We start from the raw sequence: 18,348 nt of genomic DNA on the forward strand, positions 1-18,348 counted from the left end.
ACAGTGATCTTATTAGCTTTCACAGACTAAAGAAGGATGGCCTGAGTTAATACTGCTAAGGGACACATCCAGGGAAAAACATATTGCCAAGTGAAGAGGAGGTATGCTTCTTTGCAGACAACGCTATTCCAATGACTCTGCTAGACAACACTGAATATAAATATTTTTGGACAAACGATCTCCCAGATGAAAAATCAGATAAAAGCTCTGACTCGGCAGCTTTACTAAAAATCTTTTGAAAGACACCAAGAGAAAATGATGATTTTTATTTTCAAGTCAAATTCCCCAAGAGACATGGAAATTCAGCCTAGCTAAAATAGCCTTCACCCTCACTTGCCTACAAGTCTCTCTACTTCCTAACCAGAACTATTCTGCTCTATTTCTCTATACCATCAAAACAGCTACAAAGAGCTACATGTAGCCAAAAGGAAGGAAAAGTGCTTCATTCTCCAGAATATACTCCAACACTTATGCATAAAATGTATTATATTATATTAGTGGTTACATGCAACTTCAGGAGCTAATTGAAATTTAAAAATATTCTAGTTGTATAAACTGAAAAACAACCAGTGTTTCCAAAGCTACAATGGCAATATCATAAGAATGAAACACTGACCATCTTCTACAAATTAAAGAAAATACAATCAATCAGCATTTCTTCTCTCTTCCCAGAGCCCCTTTCACTCTCAGATCTCCCTCAGTCCTCAAAGGGATAGCTTATGCTATTATTAAAAAAAGCAGAATGTAAGCATAAAGTTTATTAAAAAATAAGTGATGTTTCACATGCACATAATCTGTAAAATAACTTTTCAATTTAAAGATATTTGAATGTGGCCAACAGTTACCCATGGATATCTTATTTCGGTATATTACCCCTCTTATAAGGGAATCCAAAAAATACATTTTTAATAGTCAAAATGGGCATGCAAAAATTGTTCTAAAGAAGGCAAAGTTTTACGATGATCTTAGCTTAGTCGAGTAAATACATGATTCATCAGAGAGGTGTTATTGTATTTTTCTATTTTTAAAAAAAACAACAACAACAAAAAAAAAAACTTTTAAAGAATGCCACAGCAATGAAGCACTGAAAAACTGAGCTCTGAGACCACCATCCACTAGCAGTAGGCGAGAAGTTTCCAACAGAAAAAATAAACTTAGCAAGGCACCAAACTATTCTGCCTACAAACAAAGAACGCACAACTCTGAGCAATGATCCAAATTTGGATTATTTTTAATACTGCCGTAATACTTTGTAAGGACAAAGTGCTGTGTGAGTACTTTATAAGAAATCTTCATGAACTTCATACTTGGAGTTATCCCCGCTTTTCAGATTGATAGAAATGCTAGCAATCTGCCCTGCCAGCAGAGCCTCAGAGGTGGGAATACAAGAATGCATGCCCTCAGTTTCTCATTCAAACACCAAACTCTTTGGAAGCAGCCAATGGTTCTGCTTTAATTTTTTAAGATTATGATATTCTAAATACTCGCTCCTTTCCTTGCTCTCTGATATTCCCTCTGTGAACAACAATGATTGGTAAGTGGGAAAAGTTGTCTAGCCCTAGCAGTTTATTTCCAGGGCCTCAAGTCATACCTGTGATTTCACCATGTAATTTACAGAAATAGTCTTTTTTTTTTTTCGTAAGTCAGAATGTCACAGGCATTCTTATGCTACCTTAATGCAGCAGCACACAGGGACTATTTTTCTGCTTGCTCCAATAGATTTACGCAACGCAATAAATCACTGTACCATAATAGCTCACTTTTAACAAGTAAAAAACGTCTGACACTTTGAGTGTTACTATAATTTTTTATGGCTGAAAGTGTACTGAGATCAAAGTTTTCAGTTTTTTTTTAGGCTTGCTCTATACATTCAGACAAGTCTGTGACAGAGGAGATTTTGCCACATGTTTAAATGTAAAGTCTCAAGGATGTCAGGAGGAGAAAAGAAAATTACCGAATGTCACGTTTCCAACCCTTCTTATGACCAAAGCAGAAGCAGACGTACTTTTAAAATAAAAACTTTCTAGTAACATTATATTCTGCTACTGTTCCCTCTGGATTCCCCTGCAAATGAGTCAAGAGTTTGAGAGATACTTTTCTGGTAACACACATAAACAGATAAATAAATTATCACAGGCTGAGGACAATTTAAACATCTGGGAGCCAGCTCAGGCCTGTCAAGCAAGTCACAGACACTCAGGGACAGGAAAGATCAATCTTCAACCCCTGATTTCTGTGCCAGAGAGTAGGAACTACATCACTCACCCTCCTTAAGAGGAAAAATGTATATTTATAAAATAATTCGCTGTGCTTCTGTATTCAAAGACATTCTTACTCATTTATTTTACAAGTTTTAAAAAAAAAAAAAAAAGCAATCCGAGAATATAAGGGTTCAAACGACCCATGGGTCTGTCTCAACTATCTGCTCAGTAAGGCATTTTAGTTTTCCATCTAGGCGGCTGTGTGCTAAGCTGGATTCTCAGAATTAAAAACGAGTAGGATTTATAGTCACAAAGAACTGCAAAAGCCGTAAGTTTCAGTCTTCCAGACAAAACAATCCCAAGTCCAAATGGTTACACACACACACTGCATATAAGGGCTGTTACTCGGGCAGCCCCTGCCACCAGCACATGCGGTCCACAGAGGGCCGACAAACCAGGCAGCACAACCACCACCTGGCCTCAGCTTTTTCCAAGAGGATAACGCTTTCCTGGGCAACTCGTCTCAATATACATGACGTTACAGATGCTCTCAGCCATGGGTGTTTAAGTTAATGCCTCAGACACACGAGCTTTGCAGCTCTATTCTCACAACTGCTGGCTGACAGATCTGACACCCAACTGCAGCGCTGCAGTTCGAGCCTCTGCTTCGAAGCCCTCCACGCCTGCTTTCCCAGTAGCAGAGATTCATTTGGAACTACTTACACAGTCACTTAGATTTACTTGAGCCAGCTCTATGAAAATCTAACTGGAAATGGAGCCAGAATTTACACAGCATGCACATTATGGATTTACTATTTTTCATCACATCAGCTCACCCTCAAAACCAGTAGTTAGAAGCACCAACGCAGACAAAAGTTGGCTTGCAGAACTGCCAACATTTCATTGCTCTGCTGCTGTAACATAGTGCTTAAAGCACTCAGTGTAGTCACCATGGTATAGAAAAGAGGCATACGTGGCCACAAAAAAAAAAAAAAAATCACCTTCCTTTGGTTGTCTTCTCTTCACTGTTGTTCACATTCCATGTACTAACCTGTTACTCTTAACCTGGCAAGGCAAGTATTTCCTTTCTAGAGATACACGATAGATTAAACCTCTGTCTCCAGTACTTAACATCTTCGTTATGGCATCAGTATACCTACATTACCACATGCAACTTCTTGAGGCCAAAAATTTGTTGCTTGCTAAGAGTCTCTTTGACTTCAGAGGAAGAAAGACTTATTTTACCACTTATGTATTCAGACTAAATAAATACTTCCAAAATCTTTCAAAAAACATCATCTTGTGTTAGCAACTGCACTTGAGTATTAAAAATGATACAACTATCATATTTAGTTTGCTTTCTGGACTTTTGAATAGTGATTTTTGTTATTTCACTCAATTTAGATAACAGTCTTATTTTCTAGCTCTTGTGTAAGCAGCCTAGTGTTGTTTTGTCATTGATATTGCAGGTACAGATGTGAATAAATGATTCACACCTTTCTTACATCTACTCTTACATTTTGTAAAGTTTCTGATTTATTTACACATAGAGCATATGTTTGTCTTAAATACACTCACAGAACAGTAATGTCAGGTTATGGACTGCGTCATATACTCAGATACAAATGGAAGACAAAATTAACTCACTCAAGCCAAAGTTTTGGAAGGAAAACAACAGTGGCTTTAAGTGCGCTTTTGGACAAACAACTCAAAAACGCCTATAAAGACCTTCACCTCTTTGTACTGCCATGGGTAACTGATTTGGACAAGCTTTCTTTTTGTTGATACCCTCATTACAACAGCAGCTGTTGAAGCTTTGCCATTTAAAGCATATGATACATGTGTCCCCTCTCTGACATTCTTCAGTTCCTCTTTTCACTGCACCCCACCTTACTTTGGCATGTCCTCAGGAGGCCTCCTCTGTTCCCAGCATTTAATCTCTAAAACTTGTCTTGTCCATCAATCTGTACAGGAAGAATCTGATGGCAATATGCCCCCGCCAACAGGGAAAACATTGTTCTACAGGCTAAGAGACCAATTAACATTTGTTATGTTTCTTTTTTTTTATTCTAAGGTGCATGAATGCTAACAGATTAATAGTGGGACATCTAAACAAACAATTTTACTTGAAGAGAACACATCATAGCAACCAGTCCGATCAGATGAAGAGCATGCAAAGATATGGAACTGCAATCCTTGTAATCCCCGCTTAATGAGGGGATTAATTGCAGAAATATCTGAAATACTAAATTGTATAGCAATTGAGTTGTCATGCTTGGAAACCTTTTTGAAACTGATCAAATTAATCCTATTCACAGGCTCCAGACTGTTTCCATTACACATCTACACAACATTTTCTGGAGTCTCTTGGCATCACTCTGCCAGTTATGGAAAGCTTTCTGTTAGCTAGCAGTGTTTTCTATAAAGTAATGACAATCTGTAAAAATACTTTGGAAAGCATTGAACTGCCACAATAAACAGAGATGCAAAATAATCAGCAGACTGCACAGTGCTTCCTCCATTTCAAATACACATACAATGTCAAATTGTGTAAGAGGGGAAAAAAGGCTGTTCTCTTACCTCGTAGCCAAACTGAAGTTCATCTGAGGTTAGCATAATGATATCATCATCAATAGCCAACACTGCTTCTGTTTCAATTTCGTCATAGGGGAAGAAGCGGTTACTAAGTTTGTTTTCTGCAGTCCTAACAACTTTCAGTGGAACACGAATCTTTGGCCAGAGGGAATCTAGAGCAGAATATTCAAAGAAATTTAATTCAATATGTTACTTTGCTTCTGAAAAAGTCTGCACTTTGACCTTAGCTTCTTTTTACAATATAACCTGATTTCCATTCACTCAAAGCAAATGTGAAGACAAGAGGCAGAGAAGTTCAGTTATATTTTTGTCTTTTGCTCTCTATAGAGAGCTTCACAGATAAACTATACAGGGGATTAGCCTGCCCGAAACTGCAGGCTGGGATAACCACACAACAAGGATCAGTGATACTGTTCTGATTTAGGACTCAAAGCAATTTAAAAGAATTTGATGAAATACATGATGACTGCAAGTCTACGGTCATAAAGAATTTGAAAATAATGGCAACTCTATTAATTGCTGAGAAAAAAAAAAACAAAGTTTATTTTAACAATTAATGACCTAGATATACCTAAATTGTTAATCACTTCACAATTGGCCATTAATAATTAAGGAGTAGATTCTGTGTGAGTATATTTGAATCATTTCTTTCACCTTCAAAGTCCTGAGTGACAGTAATACATTAATCTGCATAAATGCAAAAGGATTCCAGTCATACCTTACACCCTCTTTACAAGTAGAACAAAGCACTAGAGTACAGAACAATGCAAAATCTCAAATCAAATGATGCTCTAATTAGTAACAAGAAACTGTAGATAGAAAATAGGACCCAATTCAGTCTCGAATGAGGTTACATTTTCATTTCTTGCTGTGTTTAAAATGTAGCACTTTAAGTGGTGCATTAACAGTTTCCGCAAGCTTTTACACACTGAAAATTTTGAAAGTCATATTCTATTCCTACAAAAGCATAACCGGAGGCTTAAGCTTTGAAGCACCAAGCTAAAACTAACACAGCAGAACTAAGAACTGTACATTAAACATTAATTCTGCATGCACTTTTAACCACTTTCCAGCACAAAACAGCAGACATTATTACAGTTTGATGCATCTTTAAAGCACTAAATCATCAAGGTGTAGTTGATGCTTGTCTATTTATTAAACTACAAATGTGGTGTGTTGATTTCTTCCAGCTTTCACAGTAAACATTTATTTTAACAAGAGCTTGAAAGAAAAGAGAGCATTGTAAGATGAGTATGCATTCTAAACGGCAAGGTTGTAGACAGCACACAAAATTAAGACAAGTTTCTTACACTGGTGAAATGAAGGGGCTGACAGAATGATATGTAAAAAGAAAAAAAGAGAAAATACACTAAATCAACTACAAAGTGACTACTAAGACATTTTGTAAGTTGCTCTCTGTATCAAATGGAAATGTATAAGCATAGTGTGTAAGAACTGACACAAAGTCTGAGGCCATTGAAATAAATATAAAGTGATCTGAAATAAATATAAAGCTTGGAGACATGAAAAATAGTGTGGACAACAAGGTCATACAGAGCATTCCGGACTGTTTAGTGAACTTAGGTACATTTGAACAAAAAGCAGACCGACAGAGCATTAAACAGCAGGAAAGGCAACTTTTTCTCAAAAGCAGCTACTGACAAAAATTAAGAGGTCAGAGTAGACATTGTCTCTCTGCATGCTGCTTCAGCAAAATAGATTGATGTAGGTCTTCAGTACGTAGATGGGTAAACAGTAAGAAATGTTGGGAAGGAAGTGGAGGACAATTTTTTTGTACGCAGACAGTCAGATAGATGACAAAATACTGTTTGTGGTGCTTTTTGTTTGTTCCAAAGCCGGTCAGAAGACTGGAAACGATAGCAGAAAGAACCATGTAAGTTACCTGAGGGAAGGAGAACGCGTTATGGTGGAACTTGATCAACCTGCTTAGCTTAATAGAAGCAAGAACAAAAATTCATAGTATAGATAATGTAGTTGTCGTCTTTAATAGTAACAGGGGTTAACCTCTGGAAGAAGACAGTAGCTGATTCTGTACATCTTGCCTTTGAACAAGGCTAGGTATTTTTATAGAAAATGCGCTCAAGCTAAGTCGAAGTCACTGGGTTGAAAAGTAATGTGGTGACTGATGACTGCAGGTCAACCCAGATGATCTTACTGTCCCTTCTGCCCCAAACACTACGGAGATCGTTGGCCATTGTCAGGATGAGAATAGAAAGCTTGAACGTAAATTCCTAGGACATGAGGATTAATACAGAAATTCAGAAAACAGCACAGGGAAACAAGACCCTTGCTTCTGTGTTTTAAGATCGAAAGGAAGAAGGCAACATGAGTGCCCATAAAAGGCCGAAATAAGGGAAACTCTAACCCTAGGAAATGCTTTTAGTTTGTAAACAAACAAAAGGTCAGCTTCTGGAAGCGTTCTCAGCAGAAGGATCTGAAGAATGCTGGAGTTCAGGCAAAACCATACGTAAATGAGTTGCAAGGTGATACAATTACGCACACACACTTCTCATTCCATAATAATTCAGAATCAGATCTCCTTTAAAAACAGTTCTACCCTCTTTCCACTGTAACTAGGAAGACAGAATTAGCACTAGAGAAGAACAAAAGCTGCCTCAATCCAACACATACAAGTAAAACTTGCTCCCAGGAGCAAGTGTCCACATCCTCATTGCCACTGGGCCTCTCAGATTTAACAGCTCAAATAATGCTCTTAAATAAAACACAGAGCTACATGCTCCTTACAGATACCAGAGCCCAAGCACTACTTCACTGGGAAAACAAAATCCTCTTTCCAAACCACACCAGAAGTCTTCAAAGGGCAATTTTTCTTGGAGCTTTAGTTTAGAAAGAAGGATTGGCATACATGGGTGGCCAAAAGAAAGGAGAAGAAATAAACCGATATTTACTGGCAATATTTTTATTTAGTTTCCTACCCTGAGGTTATTCCTGTGAGACTAAAAAAGTGACTATAAAATCTACCTTTATCTGGGTGGTCCTGTAGACCATGGCTTGTATTTGACATGTATGCAGATTCTTGTTCAATTTTACTCACTTCTTCTCCTTCTAGCAGAAAGCAAGAGGCATCACCCCAAGTGATGTGACGCTACATCACTGAAGTGGCCTGTAATAACAATCAGTAGTCAGTCTGAAGGATTAAATCATGCTACTGATGGTCTCCAATGGAAGTCAGCCAGCAGCTGGGGGGACACAGCAAGTCACCAGGGGCCAAAACAAAAATGTTGAAGAGCCAGGGATTCTAATTATAATGAAATGAGTGCGTTTTATTCTCCACATTGCTAATCAAATGCAAGGGCTTTGAAATTCCCTGCCTCAGCCATAACCTGAAATGACAACTCCAGTAAGACAATACTGAATTAACTCCAAGATTTCCATCTTATTAGTCATCCTAACCTCAGGAGGCAGTAACACTGGATGAGAGAACAGTTCACTGCAAATTTGTACTATCAAGCCTACTCATTGCTTTCTCACTGGTTTACCATACAACATGCAAGCACCGTATTTGTAAGACAGTTACAGCCACTCCACGGGGACATACATCACAGCCTCCAAAGGCTGCAGATTGTTTAACATTTGCAAGCTACTTAAAGACCTTGGGCTAATTGTCTAGAATTACCCAATTATAAGCTGTGCATTGGTATAAAAGAATTTTAAGTAGCCTGCTGGATCCCCAAGAGATTCCACTGTCACAAGTGTTTGAGGCAAGGAAAATTGCCATAAGTATGTATGTACTTGTAAATTTGCATTTATAAATATCAACAAACTTTATAATTTATACATGCTAAGTACTTTTTTATTTGGGCTTTTCTTTGACTTTTGCCTGCTATATGTATGAAAAATGAGAACAATATGGCAACAAAAATTTTATTTCAGTACAATAATACCATAAAACAAAAATTAAAACCGAAAAGCCACTAGGATTGTGAAATAATAATTCAGAATAAAATCAATCAAACAAAGACACTTTAAACTTCTAGCTCTTAAAAAAAATCAACCATTTGATGGTTTACTTACAGACATGCCACTTGCATTAAATTATGGTAACAGAAGAAAAAGTAATGAAAAGTGTATGAAAAATGAAGGTGTAATCTAATCATAATTGGCATGCATCTCAGATGTCAGCAAATCCTGTTAAACCCACATGATTTACTAAGGTCTTGGAAAGTCTCTCAAAATGACCAATTCTCAAAAAGAGATAAGTTACTCTAAAATATTTGTGCTTTGAGAAACGTAATACAAACTGTTAGAGTTTGGACTTATGTTAAAGAAATGAATGGAAAATAAGCGTTTTGGAGACACTCTGAATAATGTATTGGGCTATCAGTTACCCCTTCTTTCATTTTGCATACTGCAGACTAAGCCTACTTACTGCCTCGGACGCTAAGCGTTGCTTTACCGACAGAGAGGGGAGCACGTGAAAGACATAATGACACAAACTAACTTGGGTTGCCACCAGACTGACGACCTGAGCAAAAATGACCGTCACAGAGGACAGCAGACTCCATTCAGAGATCCTAAACATTGCTGGTTCAAAATTAGCTCTGCTACAAGACTCCAACAGAAGTACACAATCAAAGACAACAACTACTTCAGAATCCAAAGTCTCAGAATCCATCAGGAAGGTTAACATTGTCCTTCCTTAAAATTGTCCTTTAAAATAAAAAAATATATATTCTAAAGACAAAAGAAGACAGCACTTTTCCTTTCTACACATAGGAGGAACGAGGCATAAAGAGAAGTCTAAGACAAGTTCTGCCACTTATCTAATATCACACTCTGAGTTTTCATATACTGCTAGGGAAAATAATGTTCTGAGAAGCCTGAGCACTGGCAAAACATATATGGAGGTAATCCTCATTTTAGTAGACTTTATTATAACCAAGGCAAAAGCCCATGCCTTAATTCTTACAGTAAAGGGGCATTTGCATCATTTAACAAAGTATGACAAGGGCAAAAGAAGCCCAAGATAAGAAGTGATGGACAAGGCAGATGAAGTCTAACAAGATGTCATGAGGACCTTGAAGCATACAGAAGTCAATACGCATGTTTGCGCTAGGAATCACTTCTTTTAAACTTGGTGAGGGCTTTCTGTGATGCAGCAGAAGACCAAGGTAAAATATTAAAACAGAGCTCCCTGAAGTATACAAAGTCTCTATCTATGCATGGAGCCTGAGGAGAAAGACAGGCCCTTCCTGTTGTATCATACTGAAATAATTACGAGAGACTAGCTAGCGTTTGGATAATACATACACTTGCTCTTTGGCAACAAGACTCCAGGCATTCTTGACACTTTGCTGTTCAGGACTACTGATCCACTGATTGCAGAAGCTACCACAGAAAACAGTATGTGGTCTTCTAAAAACAAAATCAGCAGTTTCCAAACTTTCCCAAATGCGGCTTCCATTTCTAATGGGCTTACAGTCTGTAACAACCACATACATGTCTGCACTTCTGGCCAGCCCACAATCCTGCCATTAAGTCCTGCAACTCCACATCTCACAGCAAATTTTTCAAGCATGATTTCAAGATGATTTCCATGAACTTCAGGATTAAAATCAGTGCTAACATCCTCTATCCCAAGAAAAGAAAAAAAAAAAAAAGAAAAAAAAAAAAAGAAAAAAAAGTGTTGCAATTACATTTCATTAATAACTGAGCATTTCAAATAGGAGAATGGCAAAAAGATAAAAATCTTCTAAATATGTATTTCTCAGCTACAACTCTCAGTGAATTAAATGAAAGTCATAATGAAGAGAAGGGATGATAGTCATGAGAGGCAATTTTGTTATAATCTGAAGGACTCCCCTTCCCCTGCCTAAAAAAGTTTCCATCTCCATACCCCATAAATCCCTAGGCTTTCTATCTTGGTTGGCATCAGATGTTTGTACCAAAATATAAGTAACACAAGCTTGCAAAATGGTTATATATAATAATGAATTCTTGCTTTCAAATCCATACCTGCTTCTCAGGTATGAGGGAACTGTTAATCAATACATGAGAGAGAGAATTAAAAATAGCAGAGTGATATTTCTGTGGAGCATATTACCTCTTTTTGTCAGAAACAGCATCATCATTTTGTTATATAGCATCATTCACTGATCACTCACTTCTGAGAAACTGGTAAATTACAAACATCTGAAAGGGTCCTCCAGCAGTAGAAGCATTATTTTCTAACTTGTCCACAAACAGAAGTGTGTTTTTATAGGAAATTACTTGCTCTAATTATTCATCATCCATTTCTAGTTTCAGCATTCAACATTGGGAAAGAGAGAATCAATACAGCTGCTGTGCAGAGCCAAACAATAACCTTGGGACACCCATTCTTAGTAACAAGTTCAAAAATAGAAAGTGGTATTTGAATGCAGATGGTTTATTGAATTTAGAGTTGGAAGCAGCAGATAAGGATAATGAGGAGGAGCTGGAAATATGATGTATACTCCTGATGGCAAAAGCTGAATGTTTGCATATTAAGGGCAATACGATAAATTAAATTTAAAAAAAGATCCACTCACTGGTACACTAATGGCATTTTGATGACTCACATGAAGCTACTCACACAAACATGTTCATACAAATATGCTTATTCTATTCTACTTTCTCAGTAAGAAAAACTAGGGGAATCTCACGGCTGCTGATTACGTGGCACCAGTGCTCTTATTCAGCTCCGATTTTCCACAACTCCTCAGAAGTCTACTTGGAAGTGCAAAAAGGAAAAACTTTTCCAAAAGGTGTGCAAAGTAGACTAAGATGAATTAAAAAAAAATAAAAATCACTAAACATGCCTCTTTGTATGTATCTGTAATTGCTCAGATGCTCAACTCCTACCTGATGAGTTGATACTCATTCTAATCAGCCTATAGCAGCCTGTATGAATTCAACTAATGGAAGTGCATGATGAAAGCCTAATGAGGACTTTCTGTAGTCTTTGACTGAAAGACAGAACTCAGCTCATATCTGAAGTTTCAAAAATTTGTCAGAAAAAGCAACATCAAGCATGTTTAGCATTTATTACTAGCACTCCTTCAGTAATGGCTGAAATTACTGAAGAAGTCTGTTCGGGTATTTGACCTGCTTACACTTAAAACTATCTGTCCAAAAAAGTTTTCTACCTGCACTGCAATTTTTGTACAGGTCTATTGTAATATTGTAAAATACAATATTGTAAAAATATTGTAATATTGGAATTCCTCCTAGATATAAGGAAACAGATTACTGGTTTATAGGACATGATTTAGAGCCTCAGCTGGGTGTGTTAAACTAGATTTGTAGACTTCCTTCAGAAGTAACATTAGATGATTCATGGAAGACTGAAACAGTCTTCAATCAGCTCTCTAGCTATCAAGGAAAATGGCAGTAAGCACATTGTGAAGAAACCAAATTAATTCAAAACTTGAAAAGTAGTTCAACAAAACATTCTTACCAGTGCCAGTAAAGTAGGAAAAAAAAATCTGCCACTGAAAGCTTTTTTTCTTAACACACAGTAACCCAGAGGACACCCAGGTTCATTATCCTCAATGTTTTATATCAATGTGGTCAATTAATAGTATTAAACAAACAAAAATGTGGTTGTTGCAGTAATATCTATAAACCTAGCAATCTGTACCTTATTCTGAAATTATCAGCAATTTAGCTCCAGGAAACACTGCTTAAAGAACTACGGAGAAAATACTACACAGTTTTTTTAAATCAATTTTTTTTTTCATAAAACTGAACCTAAAAAGGAATCAAACTATCACATGTGATTCCTTACACATTGCACATTTACTAAAAGTAACGGACTTAAGTGTTTTTATACCATGTATGTGGTAGACAAGATGATTTCTTCAACTAAAACACACATGATGAAATGTTAGTGGAAATTACTATCACAGACTGTTTTCTTGAACTTCAGAACTAGCAATTTAGACAAATTTAAATGAAAGGGCAAAAGTATTTGGCTGAACAGAGAAAATAAAAAAACATCCTGTCTACGCAAATATTCCCAGCAGCAGACAGTTGGACCACAATGTTTATTTTATTGGATGCAGAGCGAGTGAGAAAAAAATATTTTTTCCTATAGTATTTCAAAGCTTTTAACCTTTTTATTAATACTATACATGTAGTCATGGGCCTGCTGACGTTACGGCTGGGTTGACAAGCTTCTTGCATGCCCCATATGGCTGAGTATAAATGGAAAACTCAGACAAAGACGCAGAGATCGCATCCCCTACATTTACAGAATGCTTAAGATCAGCAAAATGATTCTGCAAAGTGTTGACGTTCCAGATTAAAGTCATTATCATACATATTTCCTCTCTGCTGTTGCACACCAGATCCAACGTTTTTACCATAAGCTCTCTGAAAACTTTGAAATGTCTGCATGAGACTTCTGTGTTTCTCTTACATTCCTCTGCTGCAGCTTTCTCATCCTGATGCACCCCAGGGCACACTGCTGGCTCATACTTGGCTTGCTATCAACCAGAGCCCCCAGGTCCCTTTCTGCGGGGCTGCTCTCAGCCTCTTGTCCCCCAGTCTGTACGTACAGCCAGCAATGCCCCTTCTCAGGCACGGCCACTTGCTCTTGTTAAACTTCATATTGTTGATAGCCCTCTAATTCATCAAGGTCTCTCCGCAAGCAAGGCATCTCTACTCTTGAGGGAGTCAATATCTCGTCCCAATTTAATATCATCTGCCAACTTACTCGAAACGCCTTCTGGTCCCATATTCAAGTCATTTATGCAAATAGTGAGGAGAACTGGCCCTAAAATGGAGCCCTGCTGAACCCCACCAGCAACTGGCTGCCAGCCTGATATAGCCCCATTTTCTATAACCCTTTGAGCCCAACCCATCAGCCAACTGTTCCCCCATTGTATCATGTTTTTTATCTATCCATATGCTGGACATCTTGTCCAGAAGAATACTGTGAGAAATGGTACTGAAACCTTTCTGAAATCCAAAAAGATTACATCAACTGGCTTCTCATTCTCTCTGTTTACAATAAACACTTCTCCGATAACAGCATCAGGTGTAATTGGTGTCATTTTCAATTATGGTACTATTCTCATGTCACATTCATGCAGCACTATGCCAGCTCCACCTCAGGAGGCCCAAATCCAATTCTCAATTTAGTGTGCATAATCAGTATGGAAGACAACTTCGATGCCCTCCACCCAGCCCTCCCACTTACACCCACCAAACAAAACCACATTTTTGCAATGACAAAAGCCAAGACCTGTTTCTATACAGAAATGTGTCCTGTATATGGAAACACCCAGGAAACATAGCACTTGATGCTCGAGGAGGTCAAGCGCCTCAGCTTTGCTACAACCAATTAAAAGAAAATAGCCATAAAAGTGCAGATACTACTGTAGGGTAATAAACTTGACTTTATCAGTGACAGTGGTGCACATTACAAACTTCAAACTCATTCCTTGCCCTAATCCATCAGAAACTTCCTGGCTTTAACAGGCTATAAACAGCAGAAGCTTTGAAGTCCACAGATTAGGATCGCTAATAGACAGACCGAAGGAGAGACTGGCTGAAGAGCCAAGTGGAATGCCCTGCATGGATCTGAAATAAAACAAGTTAATTTAATCAAACTGACCTCTCTTTGGCCATGGCCCAAGAGATTACAATGGTTATAACAGCAATAAAGAGACGAGGAACGCTGGAAACAAATAGTTATTTACTTCATTGCAATGCTTAGTCTAATGTAAGGGCAAAAGTGCCTGGGCATTTAACTATGCTCTCAAAACACTTGAGAGAAGGGTTTGAAACTCTACAGACAACAGCATTTTTTTTTTTCTGACACTAGTTTGTCTTCTCAGTAAATGAGGCAGAAAAAAATAAAACATTAATATTCAAGAACTTTTAAATACAAAATTAATATGAATGATTTAACAGAAAAGTTATGCAATGTTTTATTTGCTTCAACTTTTTTTTTTTTCCTCCACTCAAAGGAAAACATGGAAGCAATCCCTTTGGGTCAAGTCCACCTGCATTCAGAGGATACATGTCCTCACAGCTTACATAACTGAATGAACGTTACACTAAGCGTTTTTGCTTTCAGACAAACTTCTTACTGCAAAAATTCCAGTATCATCAATTTATATGCAACACTTCTCACTTCAAAAGACTGCAAACATTTCATAAACCACTGAATTTGAGGTGTTTAGCGCAGCAGTATTACTGAACACTTTTCAAAGCAAACAATAAAGCTACTCTGCTTTGAACTGCAACAAGTTGCCAAAATGGCAAATGAGCCAAGTGAATAGTTGTAATAGCTTGGCTCCCGAGAAGCTGTCAGAAGATGGTAAATTGAGACAAATGGCAAGGGATTAATTTTTGCACTGCATCTTACTGCTGTGCCAAATAGCTAACTTCGAAGAGTGGAAAACAGCAGCAGCTGAAGCTGAGCTACAAAGCGAGGAGTCCTAACCACAAGCATGATTTGATACAGAAGATAGACGAATACACAACGCTCTGTATCACCAAATTTAGCATTTTTGAATACACAGTCCTAGAAGGAAACATTGCTTCTCAGACAAAAACATTTTCCGATGAGAATGACCAATACATACATATGACATGCAGTTGTAAATGAGTTTATTTCCTGTTATATCTATAGTCTCAGGAACTATACTATAGTATCAGGAAAAATGGGAGCTGATGGCACACAGAGTCATGGTATTACATGGAAGAGGACAGAGAAACACAGGATTAGGATCTGGGACTTGAAAACAGGCAGCAAGATGTGAGGTCTGGGCAACCTGAGATGGAGGTCCTGGCACAAGGGTTAATATATGACAGGAGAGAATCTGGAGGATCACAGACCTGGGACAATAAAGCTTGAAGTCCTCACCTGAAGGAGGCACAGCAAGTGAAGCAGAATGCCTGAGTCAAGGCCTAGGGCAAGAACATATGTAACCCCTCTGCTGTTGTTGACAGACTGGTGGAGGTAGAGCAGATCAATCCTCACTGCCATACATAACAGCAAAACTACACTTCCACATGTACACTGCAGTGTGGACAAGCTTATAAAGGAAGTTTTGCTACTTGAAGTTACATCTGAACTAAAACCACTTTGTTAATACAGTACAGCAGCATACCAGGCCAGCAAATACTCATGGCAATGAAGCACACCTTGGATACTGAAGATTAAACAATTCAGATTTATATCACCAAGTCCACGCATGAGCAATTAACATGCTTCTGAAGCCAAATCTTCAAAAAAAGTCTTCAGATATAAATCATTTGGGGAAAGGTCTCTGAATATGCTCTCACTTTACAATAACCATGAATTCAAAAACTTAACACATCCTGAACTCTTCAGACTCACTCATGTAAAGAACATAGTAGAATATGTGTTGGGAACCAAAACATTTAAATAAAGGTATGTATGGCTTGCTTTATTTGTCTAGCCTTAGTGTTTTCACAATATATCCTGGTGATGTAGTAACTTTTCTTTAGATACCCAAAACATCTCAAGTTTTCATTTAATCAGTCAAACTACTCACTCATTTTATAGTCTCAAACACTCATACTACTTTGCTGCTCTGAACTGTGTTTGCCCCAGAAAACATCCCAGCAGAATAAAAGTTACAGCAATGACAAAGTGTCTACAGAAAAATAAACCCAAGCAAGGTCAAAACAAAAAAAAAGGTCTCCCTCCATACCACTCCCCAAAATACGGTGAAGGGCAGACAATGTTTCTGCAACTCCTGTATGTTACCTTTGATCCTAAAGTTTGTGCAGAACCATTCATGTGTTGTTTTTTTTTTTTTTTTTCTTTTCATCTACTTTGGCCTCTCATTTCACTTTCAAAAACATTGCCACAAAAATCCTAATTCGTTATTTTGAAAGAAGCTATGAAATATTTTTTGAAGACACATTAATCAACCAGAATACAGGTTATTTTGTAAACTGGTGCAAGTAGACACGCTACCCCAGGTTCACCCTCTTCCATCACACCTACCATGAGGTCTTACCTTCTGGTGGATTCTTGTTCTGATTGTTCCAGACAACTAACAATTTGGACAGACTAGGCACTTTGGACACCTCAGTGATGACTCGGAAAAGGCTCTCCACCCGGTCGTAGGTCAGAACGATAGCTGTGAATCCTTGGGACTGTGGTGGAATCAGCGGAAGGAAGAGCGGGTTGCTCACACTGCTCCATTTCTGTGAAAGAAAACAATTCAAATAAAGGGAATTATTACAGTACAGAGGAATTATTATGGCAAGGAGTAATTCATGTAGACAGGATTTAACCATCATATTTGGAATGTGCTCAGATCAGGCAGAATGATTCTCTAATTTCAGCAATTTTTTCCGTAACTTCCATATTTTTTTCATAATTTTCATTCCAATCTATTAATTCAATTTTTAGTTTTACCTGGCTGTAACGATACATGTAAAAGGATTTTCAGAGAAAAAATAAATTGGAGTAGGCAAACAGATTTGTGGAGAAGGAAAGTTACAGTGAATTTTGAGCTCAGCTACCATAACTCAGTTTTCATTCACTAATTACTATTTCAATACATTTATGTTTACAGACAGGACTTAGCGAACAAACGAACTTTATCAGTATTACAACTTCAGAAATGAAAAAATATTAAAAACATCAGAATAGCAAAAACCATAAACCTGTCATAAAATGGGCATCCGAGCAAAAAAAAAAAAAAAAAAAAAAAAAAAAGCAGGCACTCCGAGGAATAACATACTAGCTCCCACAAAACTGCATTTGTTCAATGGAGTGAGAAAAAATATTGTGTTAAAAAAAAAAAAGCACGAGATGCAAAGATGAATTTCAGAGAGTTATCTACCCCTCCTGAATTTTAACTAGGGCATCCCTTTTAAGACTTTAAAGGCCTTGTTTCAATACACTGCCAGCATAAGAGGCCAGCTCAACTGGCAGGAGGCAAGGCAGACAGCTAAATTCTCACTGCGTGTGCCAACCCTGCTTGGAACCGACAGCGACGAGGAGGAAGCAGTGAAGGGATCACTCGACAGGAATCAAAGGTGTTTTGGTCCCAGCCTTTCCATCCCAGCTGACATTCCAAGCAGATACCAAGGGTCAGACAGAGAAGCAAAAGGAAAAACAAGACCTTTTGGGACGAGGTGAAAAGCCGAGATGGGAAAGCCAAAACTCAGCGATGCTGTTTTGCAAGAAGTCTTGTTTTGTAACTACTAGGACAAGGAGAACAGATAGCCTAAAAGAAATCATACTATTTTTTTTACCAGTTTGGCAAAGGAGAAAAAAATAGGTGAATATTATCGCCTTCTACAAGCACATCAACACTGACATGGGGGTAAATGTGATTAAATTTAAGCACAACGTTAGCACACTGTTTTATCCGTGATGCTCTAACGATATGTTCCAGGCAAGAATCTGGCAGCAGGAGTAATGTCTTTTATTAGACTTCCCAAAATAGCTGGAAAGACAGGCTGGTCTCCAGCTACACGTGTCCTTTATCAGGCCTGGTACAAGTAGCATTTGATATAAACTGTCATAGAGGTTCCCAATGGAAAACACACA

General features: G+C 37.8%; 1 protein-coding gene across 1 annotated transcript in view; it reads right to left on the minus strand.

Moving 5' to 3' along the window:
* Positions 1 to 18,348, minus strand: part of EXT2 (exostosin glycosyltransferase 2) — a 69,329-nt gene that overhangs the window by 12,383 nt on the left and 38,598 nt on the right. Inside the window, exons 9-10 of the mRNA XM_084288273.1 lie at positions 16,802 to 16,991; positions 4,782 to 4,948 (exon numbers count right to left, since the gene is read on the minus strand). Of these exons, the coding sequence (XP_084144399.1) occupies positions 4,782 to 4,948; positions 16,802 to 16,991 (357 nt within the window). The remainder of the gene's footprint in view (positions 1 to 4,781; positions 4,949 to 16,801; positions 16,992 to 18,348) is intronic.

Source organism: Netta rufina (genome assembly GCF_964035555.1).
Source record: "Netta rufina genome assembly, chromosome: 5".
NCBI classification, from domain to species: Eukaryota; Metazoa; Chordata; class Aves; order Anseriformes; family Anatidae; genus Netta; species Netta rufina.